This window comes from Mastomys coucha, unplaced genomic scaffold (assembly GCF_008632895.1).
Source record: "Mastomys coucha isolate ucsf_1 unplaced genomic scaffold, UCSF_Mcou_1 pScaffold20, whole genome shotgun sequence".
Lineage (NCBI taxonomy): Eukaryota > Metazoa > Chordata > Mammalia > Rodentia > Muridae > Mastomys > Mastomys coucha.
In genome coordinates, this window is record NW_022196903.1 from 66549682 (window position 1) to 66564252 (window position 14571).

Sequence of the window (14571 nt, forward strand, 5' to 3'; positions counted from 1 at the left end):
GAGACAGGGTTTCTCTGTGTAGCCCAGGCTGTCCTGGAACTTAGAAATCCACTTGCCTCTGCCTCCCAAGTGCTGGGATCAAAGGCATGTGCCACCACTGCCCGGGAAGTTTCCAAATCTTAAGAAAGGTCTAATAGAGGACTACAGCTGAAACTTGAGGTGTGTGTTTTTCTACCAGTGAGCATATCAATCACCTCACTAGTACATGTGACAATGTTAAGACTCGGGCCATTAGTGATATATGGTAGCTGGCTTACAGCAGCACTGGAGGAGGAAACTAGCAAGATGGCATCAGAAGTCAATGCTGAAACACAAGCAGACTGACCAGTCTGACTCCTGGCTCCTTAGCAAACACACCTTCCATCTCTTCTGAGAGCAGAGAGCCCTGAGTGTGACTGTGATTTGGTAACTAGTCTCTAATGCCCAACTGGCTGTCCTGATTACTTATGCCTTGAGCCTGAAAAATAACTAAGAAAATCTAAGGATGCTCACAAGAAAAAAACAAGGAAGCAGCCGGCCTGAACACAGTTAGAAAGACCAGGGTGGAATGTGCCCAAGGGGAAGTGAGAGAAGCCAGCAAGCACACTCTCAAGTCCAGTTTACAATGGTCAGGTTTTCTTCCCTCCCTTGAAGAGAAAAGCAGTGGTATCTGCGCTCAGCTTTACAAACTGTGAATCTTCCCTAGAAATCCAGGCTACCCGGTGCCACTCCTGTGTTCTGAGATGCCTGGCAGCTATCTGCTTACTTAACTTCCTAGGCGCTTCTGCGGTGCCCAGTCAGACTACAAGCTTTCATGTTTCGGAGACCAGCTCTTCTATATACCCCTAACTGGTCTTGACCTTGTGGAGACTCTCTCTGTTTTTGTCTTCTGAACTGCAAGTGTATGCTATGGTGCTTGGTTCTAAGATTATAACTATCTGAAGGACTTACTACAGTATGGTTTGTCTTTGTTTTTCAAACCATGGCCACACATTAAAAGCAAAGCAAGGTTTAAAGAAACAGAATCATAGTCTAGTTTTTTTTAAGAGTTTTTTTTACTTATATGTATACATATGTATGTCCTGCTTGTGTGCATACTTGCAGAGGCCACAAGAAGGTGTCAGCTTCTGAAACTGAATTTAGAGTTGGTTCTGATTACCATGTGGGCAAATACTCTTAACTACTGAGCCATTTTTCCAGCATTCTAGTGATTTAAAGATCAAAAAACGAGCCAAGTTTTGAGGTTTCATTCTGCAGCAGTTAAGCACTAAACTATGTGCAGTCTTATTACAGGATCATTAAAAACCATATAAGGGCCGGGCGGTGGTGGCACACGCCTTTAATCCCAGCACTTGGGAGGCAGAGGCGGGTGGATTTCTAAGTTTGAGGCCAGCCTGGTCTACAGAGTAAGTTCCACGACAGCCAGGGCTACAAAGAGAAATCCTGCCTTGAAACTAACAAACAAACAAACATAAAAAGACATGGTTTCTCTGTGTAGATTAGGCTGCCTCTCTGGGATTAAAGGTGTGCCCAGCCTAAGAACATATAACATTTTTATCTCGTGAGAAAATAAAAGCATACGGCAAGCTTCTCTCCCGAGATAGTTCCCTTCAGGTTAGCCTAGGACTCAAACTGCAGAAGACAGCTGGATAAGCTGGATACGTTTCACGACTTTGATGTACACTGTTAGATGTACTATTAGATGAACATCTTCTTTGAAGATACATATTCCTAGAAGAACGATATCAAGAATGCCCTAAATAAAGCTGACTGGCGGTGGCGGCAGCAGTGTACACTTTTAATTCCAGTACCCAGGAGGCAGAGGCAGGCAGATCTCTGACATTGAGGACAGCCTGGTTTACAGAGTGAGTTCCAGGACAGCCAGAGCTACACAGAGAAACTCTGTCTTGGGGGGAGATGGAGATGTAAAACAAATAAAACCAAGATTCCCAACAATTGAGTATTTATGCTCAAAAATCTTTGGGTTCACTGCTAGGCTAAAGGTACATATGTAGAAGTAACTGAAAACATCCCACCTGATTTCTACAAAGATTTGGGGTAAAGAGTTCCTGAGGATGAAGCCTTTACTAGAAAGGCTTAGAAGCTGGCAGAGAAAAATCAAGAGACCAGATTTGGAATCAAGTAGAAAATGTTGTCATGTTTGGGTCACTGGAAGTTAATAAAAATGAGAACCTGGAAAAGAAAATCAAGCTTCAGAGCCAATGGGAACAGAGAGAGACCTGGTCATCTTTGACACTGTAGGTTTTCTACTCAGCAATCAGAGCATGCCTGAGGCCCCAGTTCATGCAGGGCTGCACTTCCTGAGGGGTGAAGGAGGAAATAAAGGAAAAAATGAAAATGCAAAATAGGGTGGGAAAAACAAAAAGGGGGTGGACTGAAGTCAGGTGGGGTTGGAGGAGAGCCAGAGCTGTCTGTCAGGCACACAGCTGTTAGTTTTGAAAGTGCCTTCACCATAAGGGCACTTAATTCCTTTACAACATGGGAAAATTCTACACATAGGATAGGCCATTCATTCTAAAATGTGACAGCCTGTCAACACAAATATCTATCATTCTCCAACCACCACAAAGCACAGTAATCTCTATTATTCTTACATGAAAATTCTATTAATACATTGGTTCAAAGTTCTAACAACCTGTCAACAAGGCTTCCTGAATTGGCTGAAGTTGATATTTCTTAAACTTGGCTAAGAATAGAAATCACATGGAGAACTTGTGAAAAAGAACTTAGAGAAAGACTGGATGGGGTAGACCTGTATTTCTGAACAAGAAGCCCAGGTCTTATGGCTGGGGTAAATTTGACAAATAAAGCTGAAAAACAAAACAAAACAAAAAAACCAAAAACCTGTAGTATTTAAATGTCTATCTCTCAGTTACATGAAAAGCCAAATGCTATTGTTACTTATATAACCAGAACTCCTCTCATCACACATCCTTGATATCCTGTCTCTGCTATTGTTTAGATCCTTCCTTTCTGCTCCTGGTCCTCTTTTTACCTGCAGCCCTCTCAACAGTCTTCACCAAATGAGGCAAGACTCTGCAGTTTCTTTGTGGTTTCTCAAATGATCACCCGCAAGCAACCAGTTGGTCACATTTCAACACATGCTGTTACCAACAGACTTTTGATGCCATCATTCCACACGTAGATATTATGTCACTACTGTGTGTGAGAAACACCCCCCCCCCCCAACAACATTGCGCACTGGAAAAGACCTTAACTAGTATCCTAGAAAGATAGCTCAAGTCAGTAAAGTGCCTTCCAATCACAAGGATCTGAGTTTGATCCCTTAGGAACCCATGCTAAGAAAAGTTGCTGGGTTTGATGGCACATGCTTATGATTCTAGTGCTGGGGAGGTGGAGACAGCTGGACTTCTGGGATTCACTGGCTAGCTTGCTCTCCTATGAATTCCAGCTAGCAAAAAACGTATTCTCACAAATCAAAACCACAACAACATCCCCACACTCCATAGATTCCAATTATTTTTCAGTCTCAGGCAGGTTTACATTTCCTCTAGTTTCTTTCTTGTACCAAATACAATCACATCAGATTGTTTCTTCTCTGAGTGGTATGCACAGCTTAAAAATAATGAGAGGAATCTAAGTTCCTTTTCTCTCAGCCTTCATTAGAAATTTCTGGCAGGGAGTGGTGGCAAACCCCTGGAGCACTCCAGAGGCAGAGGCAGAGGCAGAGACAGAGGCAGAGGCAGAGGCAGAGGCAGATGGACCTCTGTAGGTCAGCTAGCCTGGTTTACAAAGTGAGTTCCAGGACAGTGAAGACTGTTACATAGAGAAACCCTGTCATGAAAAACTGAAAAGAAGAAAGGGAAAAGAAAAAGAAGGGGAAGAGGAGGGGAGGAGACAAATCAGTTACCAAAAAATCTTTTAACAGTATTGCCTATCTGGGACTGGTGAGACAGCTTACAGGCAAAAAGTGTTTGCTTGACAAGACAGGCAGCTGGAGCTGGATCCCCAGAACACACCTGAAAGGAGACTCTTCAAAGCTGGCCTCTGACCTGAACACAACACACTGTGGCAATAACCCCCCTACCCCCACCTCGACCTACCTGATCCAGTATAAACCCAACTTCCCCTGAATGCTAGGGAGATTGGACATACACTGGGAGCCGGGTGGGTTCTTTGCCCTGTGAGAAAGATACTCTCTTATCATTCTCAGAATACTTGAAGATGTCCTCTGAACTGTAATTCTTTTTTTGGGGGGGGAGGGGGTTGTTCGAGACAGGGTTTCTCTGTGGAGCCCAGGCTGTCTGAATTGTAACTCTTGGAAATACTACTGCATTTTTTTTTTTGGTGCTGGTGACTGAAGGCAGGACTTGGTATGTACACTTGGTCAAACCTAGCTGCAGGCACTATAGTTCTTGTTTTGTTTTTGTTTTTTGGGTTTTTTTGGTTTTTCGAGACAGGGTTTCTCTGTGTAGCCTTGGCTGTCCTGGAACTCACTCTGTAGACCAGGCTGGCCTCGAACTCAGAAATCCACCTGCCTCTGCCTCCCAAGTGCTGGGATTAAAGGCGTGCACCACCACCACTCGGCTCCATAGTTCTTGTTAATAGCAAGTACCATATGTCTCTTGAGGAAATATCTGAACTGAACTCCATGTATCAATTCCTCTGAAAATTTATTAAGCAAGATAGGCAGTGGTGGCACATGCCTTTAATCCCAGCACTTGGGAGGCAGAGGCAGGTGGATTTCTGAGTTCGAGGCCAGCCTGGTCTACAGAGTGAGTTCCAGGACAGCCAGGGCTACACAGAGAAACCCCGTCTTGAAAAAAAATATATATCTTATGCATTGTCAACATCATTTATTCCCTCTGTTACTCTCTGGTGCCACTAACTGTCTGATGCCTATCCATTCTCTGGCGACCGCCACCTTGTAAGGACAGCTTTCTGGGGTATGATGATACATGTGATCAGCATGCTTGGGTCAGTTAGATTTCAAAGAACCACAAGGTCACATACACAGTACCTATCATCCTTTGCTTCTCAGTCAAGTGTAGTGGCATGACAATGGAGACGTAATTTTTCTGTAGAGAAGCTGAAATGTCTACATCAAAACCAGGGCACAGCTTTTTGGCTGTAACGGTTCTCTGCTATCTGGCCTCACTGAAGGATCCATTTCTATTTCCCAGTTGGATATATGTATCTCTGTTGGCTATTTTCTTTTTCTTCTTCTCTTCCTCCTCTTCTTCTTTTTAAAGATTTATTTATTTCATATATGTGAGTACACTGTTGCTTTCTTCAGACACACCAGAAGAGAGCATCTTATCCCATTACAGATGGTAGTGAGCCACGAAGTAGTTGCTGAGAACTGAACTCAGGACAGGATCTCTGGAAGAGCAGTCAGTGCTCTTAACTGCTGAGCCATCTCCACAGCCCAGCTATTTTCTTAACAGTGCATTTTGGTTGCATCTCTTCCTTCTGAAATATGCTGACTCCTCCCCTTTCTTTTCAAAACCACATCAAAATTTCAAGGCCTCCCCCAACTACTTCTTACACTGCCCTCTCACTGAGTCAAATAAGCTAGAGTTTGGTCTTCCCTAGTACTATGACATCAATGTGTACTGATTAGGTGTTATATTTGTTATTATGAAGAGCAATTATCCTCAACTCCAAGAATTCTTTAATTTCAGTGAATGAACACTTATATGCATTAAATACAATGTTTGTCACAGGCACTGTGGTGCAGACCTTTCACTCCATCACATGAGAGGCAAAGGCAGGTAGATCTATTTCTATTGAGTTCTAGGCCAGCCAGACCTGCCTCAAAAAGAACAACAACAACAAAAAACCTCCACCACCTATAAAACAAAACACCCTCCCCTACATGCCTCCAGTAAGAATCCAATGTCCTCTTCAGACACTGCTCTCAAACATTCACATCTGATGACTCATGCCTCACAGTTCACAGAAGCCACAAGAAAGGATTGTTTTTTCTTTGGGCATGGCAAACACTCAAGGAGATAGATGTGCTCAACCACAAGTTAAAGTCTATGCATTGTCTATGGATATGGAAGATATGGAAGCATCACAGGGCACTCTCAGGTCCAAAGCAAACTCCAATTCCCGAACTCCAAAAGCAGTCCAAATAGCCAGAAATGATATGAGCTCAGTCTGGACTACAAGAGGATTTCTGGTGTTTAGATAAAAGCCAGCCTTTCTCAGGAACTTGTGAGGCCACTTCCCCTCTAACAAAAGGAGTCATTTCTCTTATCTCTAGTAGAAGGGACATATGCTATCTGTAGCTTCTATCAGTATATCAAAATACATGCTGTCCTCCAAGCTCCTTCAGTATCTATTACATATCTGTATTTTTCATATTTGAATAGATCTATATTTCAAAGTTCACAGAGCATCCTAGTTCTTCTTTCCTCCAGCTCACTAGTTTCCCTCTGCATATCTACTCATTCTCCTTAGAGCCCTTCTATTCTTGCTATGTTCTCCCTATGCTGTGCTCCTGCTTCTCTGTTTTCTCCATTCTCTCTCTACTCCTGCTATTCTCCCCTCTCACAGATAGCCCTACACAGGTCTAGTCTGCGGGCCATCCTCTGTATAAGTCTCCCTCTGCTCTGGACTCTTCAAATGTTTCTTATATCTACAACAAAAACTTTTCCCTTAACCATACCACAAAGCAGTAGTTGTCAGTTTATATCTGCACCTGATCATCATGTATGGAAAAACTAGGCCACTTGAACTTGCAGTAGCTATGATTCCCTGTGAAAGATTGGGCCTGTCAACACTCTGCCACTGAACGGAGAGGGACTAAAACCCTGCCCTCCTTCAAGATTTATAGCAGTTAATGACTGATGGTATGGTGGTTTGAATCTGGCCCATGGGAAGTGGCACTATCAGGAGGTGTGGCCTTGGTGGGGGAGTGTATCACTATGTAGGCAGGCTTAAAAGCCTCCTGTGTTCAAGGTCAGCCCAGGAAGTTAGAGAGACCCCTCTAGGCTGCCCAAGGAGGAAAGTCTCCTTGGATCAAGATGTAGAACTTAGTTCCTTCTCCAGCACCATGTCCTCATGGATGCTGCCATGCTTCCCACCATGATGATAATAGACTGAACTTCTGAAACCGTAAGCCAGTCCCAATTAAATGTTTTTATGAGTCTTGCCTTGGTCATGGTGTCTGTTCACAGCAATAAAAGCCTAAGACAATGGGGGAGGGGCCAACCCTGTCTTCTGTGGTGCAACCACAGGTAAGGTGCCTATGCCCCTCTTAACAGTCCTCAGCCATAGTCCTTTAAAAGCCCCAATAAAACTTACTGGATTTAAAAATAGTAATTAATAACATAAATACAGGCTGGTTAAGAAGGGGTATGAGAGAAGATATAAGGAAATATGATCAAAGTTCATTATATGCACAATGAAGCCCACTATTATGCATAAATAACACACTAGTAAACATATAAAGATGAGGGTTAATTTCCAAATCCTATTTCTCATATTTGGTATTATACATAAATATTATCAAGACTTATGAATCTATGTTATCCTTTTGTTTTAAACTAGTAACTACCTTTTCCATATAATCTTTGTCAGATGCTGTTTTTGGTTTTGTTTCCTCTTTTTTTCACACACTACTGGCGATCAGACCCAAAACCTCTTTCATACTAAGCAAGTACCTGACCGCTGAGCCATACCCCCCAGCCAGGGACTTGTGTTAAAGGGTTCTTAGTATACTCAAACTTAAGCTTCTTGAATGATCTTAAAATGAATATTAAGAAGGCATAGTGCTACAGTTGTTCTATAGAGTCCCAGGCTGGGAAAAAGGAAGAAAAACATAAAAGGCCACAAAGATGCTATAAAATTCTGTCTTCAGCAGACTCTCTTACTAGTCACTTCAACTCTCAGTGAGCTGTAGCAACTGTTTGCAATGACAGAGCCTATTACAGCTCTACAGTGTTCTAAAGGAAATATTATTAGAAAGCATGGGTCCTAAATCCTATAGCCAAGTTCTAATGGGTCTAGAGGACGCATGCAGTTACTGCTCAAATAAAGGCACAATAATGAACTGGGCAGTTTGAAAAGGAAAACACTATGTCTGTCCATCAAAATGATGGGATCTACTCTTGAACTTAAGATTCAATTTTAGAATGTCTGGTTTGGAGTAGGGCAGGTGCTGCCAAGCCAGATGACCTGAGCTCAGTTCAATATCCAGGACACACACAATGATAGAGGGAACCAACTCCTACCCACACCCCCAAATAAAAACCAAAATTAAAAACAAAACAAACAAAGCCAATCAACCAACCAAACCAAACACACATACAAACAAACCCTGATAAAAACAAAACAAACGGCTTTGCACAGCAAAACACTGTAGATTAAGAGGTGACATATACACATTTAGATTAGAGCAGGACAGTCACACACGCAGACAGAGGCATGATGCGGCACCAGCATTCCTCCTGTGGAATCGACACCAGTCTATACGCCACACATGCATGCTCTGTCATGACCCGGCACCTCATCGCAGAAGTCCTTGTCTGCTTGCTATTTTTCATTTTGAAATGTCTGGGTTTTGGTTATTGTGGTATAATTTAATATTCATGCAAAAACTAAGGACTAAGGAGGGAGAGATCCTTAAAACATAGCCACAAAATAAATATGAAAAACTAGAATGGCGAGACTGCTCGGGGTCATGTACTGGATCCTCTGGGAATGTAATGTGACTGAACAAACTTGTAAAACTGTAAATGGTGGGCATTTAGTTTTCACACTGTATCAGAATGGAGGAGTGTAAATAATAGTTGCTTTCCCAACAAAAAACTTAGCCTCGATTGAAGATGAAGTATGAAGTAAACCATGGAAAGGCCTGGATTATCCGATCCTGAATGTGGAAAGCAGTGTAGTTAAATTGCCCACCCAAGTAATGAAAGTACACTAGAGCTTCAAGGACCTTTGGAATGTCCAGTTCTCCATAAGGAACTCGGTGCATCTAGTTAAATAAAAAGAGCCAACAGAAATTAAACAGGAAAATGACACAAGCTTTCCACAGCAGTTAGCATGGAGACAGACAGTGTCAGGACTCTTTCTGCTATGACCTGGGAGGACACAAAAGAAGCAACATTATCTGACTGGAACCAAGCAGTGCAAACAGTGCTCTGAGGTCCCGTGGTATACTCTCAAGGGGAATTTGGTGTGAGGACCAGATGAAGCTAATCAAACCTCAACTCTTATGGAAATTTGAAGCAAAAATGACACTGTCCATGGGAATGAAGATTAGCCTGGCCAGTGCATGACCTTGAGTGTACTACTTCATTTCTCTGAATGTTACCTGTTTTAAGTACATATAGAGAATTATTATTTGACATGTATGCAAATTCTCTAAAATCAGGATCTACAGCTGCACACAGACACTTGACTTTACCTAATGTTACACCAAGGGCAAGCAAGAGCTGCTCACATACCCACGATATCCACATCCTTCCCCTTCTCCTTAGTCTCTTTCTTTTTGTTCCTTCTCTATCTCCTTTGATCTATTCTTCCCTGTGAAGCACTATCTTGAATGAACTCATTTCTGAAGAGTCTTCTGAGTCCAAGCAGTCCATTATACCACACATGCTTACAGTTAGAAGCATGGTCTGACTCAGATGTGAGATAAATAAAAAATGTTGAAAGTTTTCAAGTTTAGATTTCATATTTTATCCTAGGTATTTGGCTTTTAGTCATGGGGGTGTGTGCAGTAGAGGACCAGGAAGGAAGAACTGAGAAGTCCTGAGAAGCTAAGATGTAATGAAATCTAAGGAAGGCCAGTGGTGCGCACACAGTCCAGGACTGCTTAGTACACAAGTAAAGAGTTGCAGTTTTCCCCCAAAAAAATGTTCCTCTTAGAGGAGAGCCCTTTACAAAGGCATAAGAGGGCTGGCTGGGCCCTTTCAACCTCCTTCATTGCCTCTGACGAAGCATTCTCTCATGTATCTTGAAGAAATGCAGCATCCTAGGGCTCTAAAATTTGTTGTTTAAAGTACTTTTTATTACTATACAAGCAGTCCATTATACCACACGGGAGGATAACAGTGCCTAGTTTCATCAACATCTGGAGTAACACATTTCATCATTTTTAGCAAAATGCTTCACTTACCACTTCTGTTGATGTTTCTGCATGTTCAGAAGTAACATGTTCTTGAAGAGATGTTTCCGTGTAGCCCATTTTTCCACAATAGGGACAAGTAAAAGACTGTGGCTGCTCTACAGAGAAAGCTTCCCCACCATAGTACAAATCTGAAAAAGAAAGTGGAACTGCATGGAGGAATACCCATGTACCTTCTCAAACATACAAATATAGTCACGGTCCACAACAGTGTGAAGAATATGCTGTGGCCTGAAAGATCAATAAATCTACTTTCTTACTAAGTGAGGTCTTGGGGTTTTTTTTAAAGTTAATTAATTTTGGAGACAATCTCATCTCACTGTGTAAGCCTGGCTGACTCACAAATTTGCCTGCCCCTGCTGGGATTAAAGGAGTGTAGTTGTGTGAGGGGGTGCATTCAAAGAGTGTTTAGATTACAGTTGGAAGTTTGATTTCAATGAGGTTTTTTTTAATAACTGTTAACATTTATAAAACCTTTATTTCTACATGAAACTTAGGATACTCTTCTAAATTTTTTTTCTCTAGATAGCAAATAAGGAGAACAAAGTAAGCACATGTCCCTCAAAGCCCATGGATAAGTTAGTCTCTAGCCTGTGGTACTCCTGGGAAGTGGCAGAACCTTAAAGAGATTCACTGGGAATGTGCATGGAGAGAGAATCCTGGAGCCCCAATTCCCTTTGCTGTTTGTTTTCTACCTCTCAAGACCCTCTCTGCAAGATTCTGTCCAAAACAAAATGAGGGGGAAGGGGTGGGAGAAAGATATTAACTCTTAAGAGATATTTAAACTGTCTTAAAAGTGTCAGTGAGATATGTGTGTGTGTGTGTGTGTGTGTGTGCGTACACGCATGTAGATATATGTATGTGAGTATGCATAAGACTTGCAAGGTAGGTTTCTAGTAGCCAAGGGTGGGGGTGAGGCAAGGACAGATGGTGGTATGTGCCTGAAATGTCAGCACCTGGAAGACGAAGCAGGAAAATCATGAGTTCAAGGCCAAGCTCAGCCACAAAGCAAATCTAGGTAGTTTATGCTGAACCACGAGACCCTGTTCCCCCCCAAAAACACCCCACAGCAAAACAAAACTCCAAACAAGTAACAATAAATGCCAAAAATAATTATTTACCCAATAAATGGCAAGCCTACAACCATGATATCTCTGGTAAAAGAATAAATGTCTTTCTCTTGAGATAAGGAACAAGACAAGGGTCTCTTCGCTTGCTACTACTATTCAGTATTTCTCTGGAGGCTTTTACTGCAATAAATTAAAAGCATGCAATGGAAAGAAAGAAATAAAACAAAGTCCTAAGAATCCACTAGGTTAGAACTAATCATACAGTATTAGAACTAATAAGCCAATTTAGCAACATAGTTATGTAATTTATATATAAGTTATTTTTAATAACAATTATAACAAATAACCCAAAGATAAAAATCAATTTTACTTACAATAGCCAAAGAATACTTAGGAGTATGTTTAATGAAAGAGATATATTTTATTCTCTGGTAACTACAGAAAAAAGTGAAAGCCCTAAAATAAATAGGTATTTTATGTTCATGGATTAAATTTAATACTAAAATAGCAATATTCTTCAAACAAATCTATAAGCCCTACACAATCACTATCAAAATCTAGTTGGTTTCTGTGAAAAAATGGTCAGTGTTCCTAAAACTCAGAGAAACTCAGGGGACGCAGAATGTGCAAAACAAGTTTAAATGGGAACAAGATCAAAAGACCCAGAAATTTCACAAGTTTCTACAAAACTTTGGAAGTGTAAGCAGCACTGGACTGTCATGAGAAGCCATACATATCAATTGAAAAGGCTCAGTCCTACTTAAGCCTCTGTTTATGGTCAACTTATTTTAAGCAAGAAGAAAGCTAATTAATAAATAGATAGTTCAATGACCCCAGAACAACTGGATATCCTCTACCTAAACTCCAAGTGAAAAACCTAATTCTAATCCCAGCACTCAGGAGCTAGAGGCAGAAGGATCTCTGTGAGTTGAAGCCAATCTAGCTACACAGTGAGACCCTGTCTCAAAATGAAAACAACAAAAAACAATTTTAAGTACATGAAGGATCTAAATCAGACACAATTGGAACTCTCAGAAGACATATTTCCCAGTGACTTAGCTTGGGCTATGTGCATTAGGATGACAAAGTAATTAAAAAGAACAAAGTAGGCATTTTTAAAACAAAACTTCAGTACTTCAAAGTATAGCACCTAGAAAGTGAGAAGATTACAGATTGGCAAAGATTACATTTTTGCAAATCATCTATCTGATAAGGAACATGCAATTTCTTAAGATGGGAAAAGGATCTGAACATTTTATCCAAAAATATATAAATAGCTAATAAATATTAAGAAAAAAACACTTGGATCATTATCTATCAGACCTGCAAATCAAAACCACTTGAGCTGGTGCTCCATGCCCATTAGGAAGGCTATAATCAAAGGCAATAGTAAGTGTGTTGGCTAACTTAATAACTGAGCCCTGAAGCAGACTGCTTTTCTTACTGAGGGCCCAGCCTGATTTCACTGCTTGTTTCAGTAGGCACTCTACCTCATCCTCCACCACTTGTGGATTTTTCCAAAGGGCTTCTTAAGAAAACTATAACCAAGAGACAGAAGGACACAGGGAAGATGATTTTAGTCTGAATGAATCTGAACCCTTGGATATGCTTATGGGGATAGTTTCAGGATGTTTTGTTTTCACTTTTCATACTCCCTTAAATGATAATTAACCTTGCATTATGAACTTACCAAAGTCTACCCTTGTTAATATGCACTGCATCGGGTGGTCAGTTGTATGCCTTGTTGTCGTTGCCCCGCTTTCATAACAAGATGCACAAAGATCGTAATCGTAGCAAATTAAACACTTATATCTGCGACCTCGAAAATTTCCTTTTAAACATGCATCACAGCTGACACCTATAAAACAAGAAGAGGCACCTTCAATTAGCAACTAGAAAAGATCACTTTCTACATCAACTGTGTATATGTTTAAGGGCTCATTTGGCCCAGATAGCCTTCCAAAAATGACCCAGCAAAAACATAGTCAAACACAGCAATCCTAGCAGTGTGGTAAAGTCTTTACTCAAAAAGGTCAATCCTAATGAAGATGACCTCAAGTCGGGTGTGGAAGGAGCAAAATTACTGGAGTTTATAGGCCACCAAACTGGAGAGATGCTACTGGGGGGTGTCTCCAAATATTTCAAGAAATGTAAAAGCCCTTGTTAAAAGTGCCTTGTGATCCCAGAAAAGGTGTAATTACATGTTTTTCTATAGGTTCACAGCCCATATGGCTCAAAATGCCACCAATTATCTGGCAGGTATAAAATCCTAGGAACTAAGTACATTTAAACTATAACAGACACAAAGAAACATCACAACCAGACTGTAAATTCATTTCAGAAACAGATGGCAGACACTTAAAATACCAATTCTTCAGTTTTTGTTTTACTTAGTGTCTCACTAGGAAGCCCAAGCTGGTCTTGAATTCGTGATCCTCCTGCCTCAGCCTCCAAGGTGCTTGGATTACATGTTGACAGGTGTCCACCAATTTTTCTGAACTCACAAATAACAAGAGTCTACATAGTGAATTCCAGGCCAGTCAGGGCCACAAAGGGGAGACCCTGCCTAAAAGGGGGTGGGATACAGGGGAGTAGGGGTACTTCAAGAGGCAGATAGAAGATCTATAATAAATCAAATGATTAGAATTCAAACTTTTTAAAAATTTTAATTGAAAAGTCAAAGGGCAGGATTAACAATAGAAAATGCCCTTATTTGCATGTGATATACTTCTTTATGCAAAAAGCTCATACAGCTGAACTCAAAATGAAATACTGGGCCAGTGTGTTAGATAAGAAAGAAAAAAACAGTTTATCTAGATAGTGAGTTGTGCTGCACTTGGAAGGCAGAGGCAGGTGGATCTCTGTGAGGCCATCCTGGTCTACAACTCCAGGGCAGTCAGAGTTACATAGAGAAACCTTGCTTTATAACAAACAAACAAACAAAAAAGTCAAACAAACAAAGAAGAAGGAGGAGGAGACAGCTTAACAATATATTAATGGTATTTTTCACTCCAAAATAGAAAGGTGTTCTATTTTTTTAAAAGCAATTTATGATTATATCTACATTAGTCAAATTCAGAGAGAAAGAAGACAGCTGGTTATCAAGGGCTGGGGGAGGGGAGAAGATAGAGAGTGTTTACTGGGTAGAGAGTTCCATTTTGGGATGATGGGAAAATTCTAAAGATGGATAATGATCATGACAGCAATGTGAATATACTTAGTGCCACAATAAAAGGCAGGACATTAAAAAAAACAAATTTATAAGCCGGGCGGTGGTGGCGCACGCCTTTAATCCCAGCACTTGGGAGGCAGAGGCAGGTGGATTTTGGAGTTCGAGGCCAGTCTGGTCTACAGAGTGAGTTCCAGGACAGCCAGGGCTATACAGAGAAACCCTGT

The 14571-nt window shown here is 41.1% G+C and overlaps 1 protein-coding gene across 2 annotated transcripts in view; it reads right to left on the minus strand.

The window, feature by feature from the left end:
* Window positions 1–14571, minus strand: part of Kcmf1 (potassium channel modulatory factor 1) — a 66675-nt gene that overhangs the window by 12640 nt on the left and 39464 nt on the right. For both annotated transcript variants that reach the window (XM_031382222.1, XM_031382223.1), the window contains exons 2-3: window positions 12866–13033; window positions 10097–10236 (exon numbers count right to left, since the gene is read on the minus strand). In XM_031382222.1, coding sequence (XP_031238082.1) covers window positions 10097–10236; window positions 12866–13033 — 308 coding nt within the window. The remainder of the gene's footprint in view (window positions 1–10096; window positions 10237–12865; window positions 13034–14571) is intronic.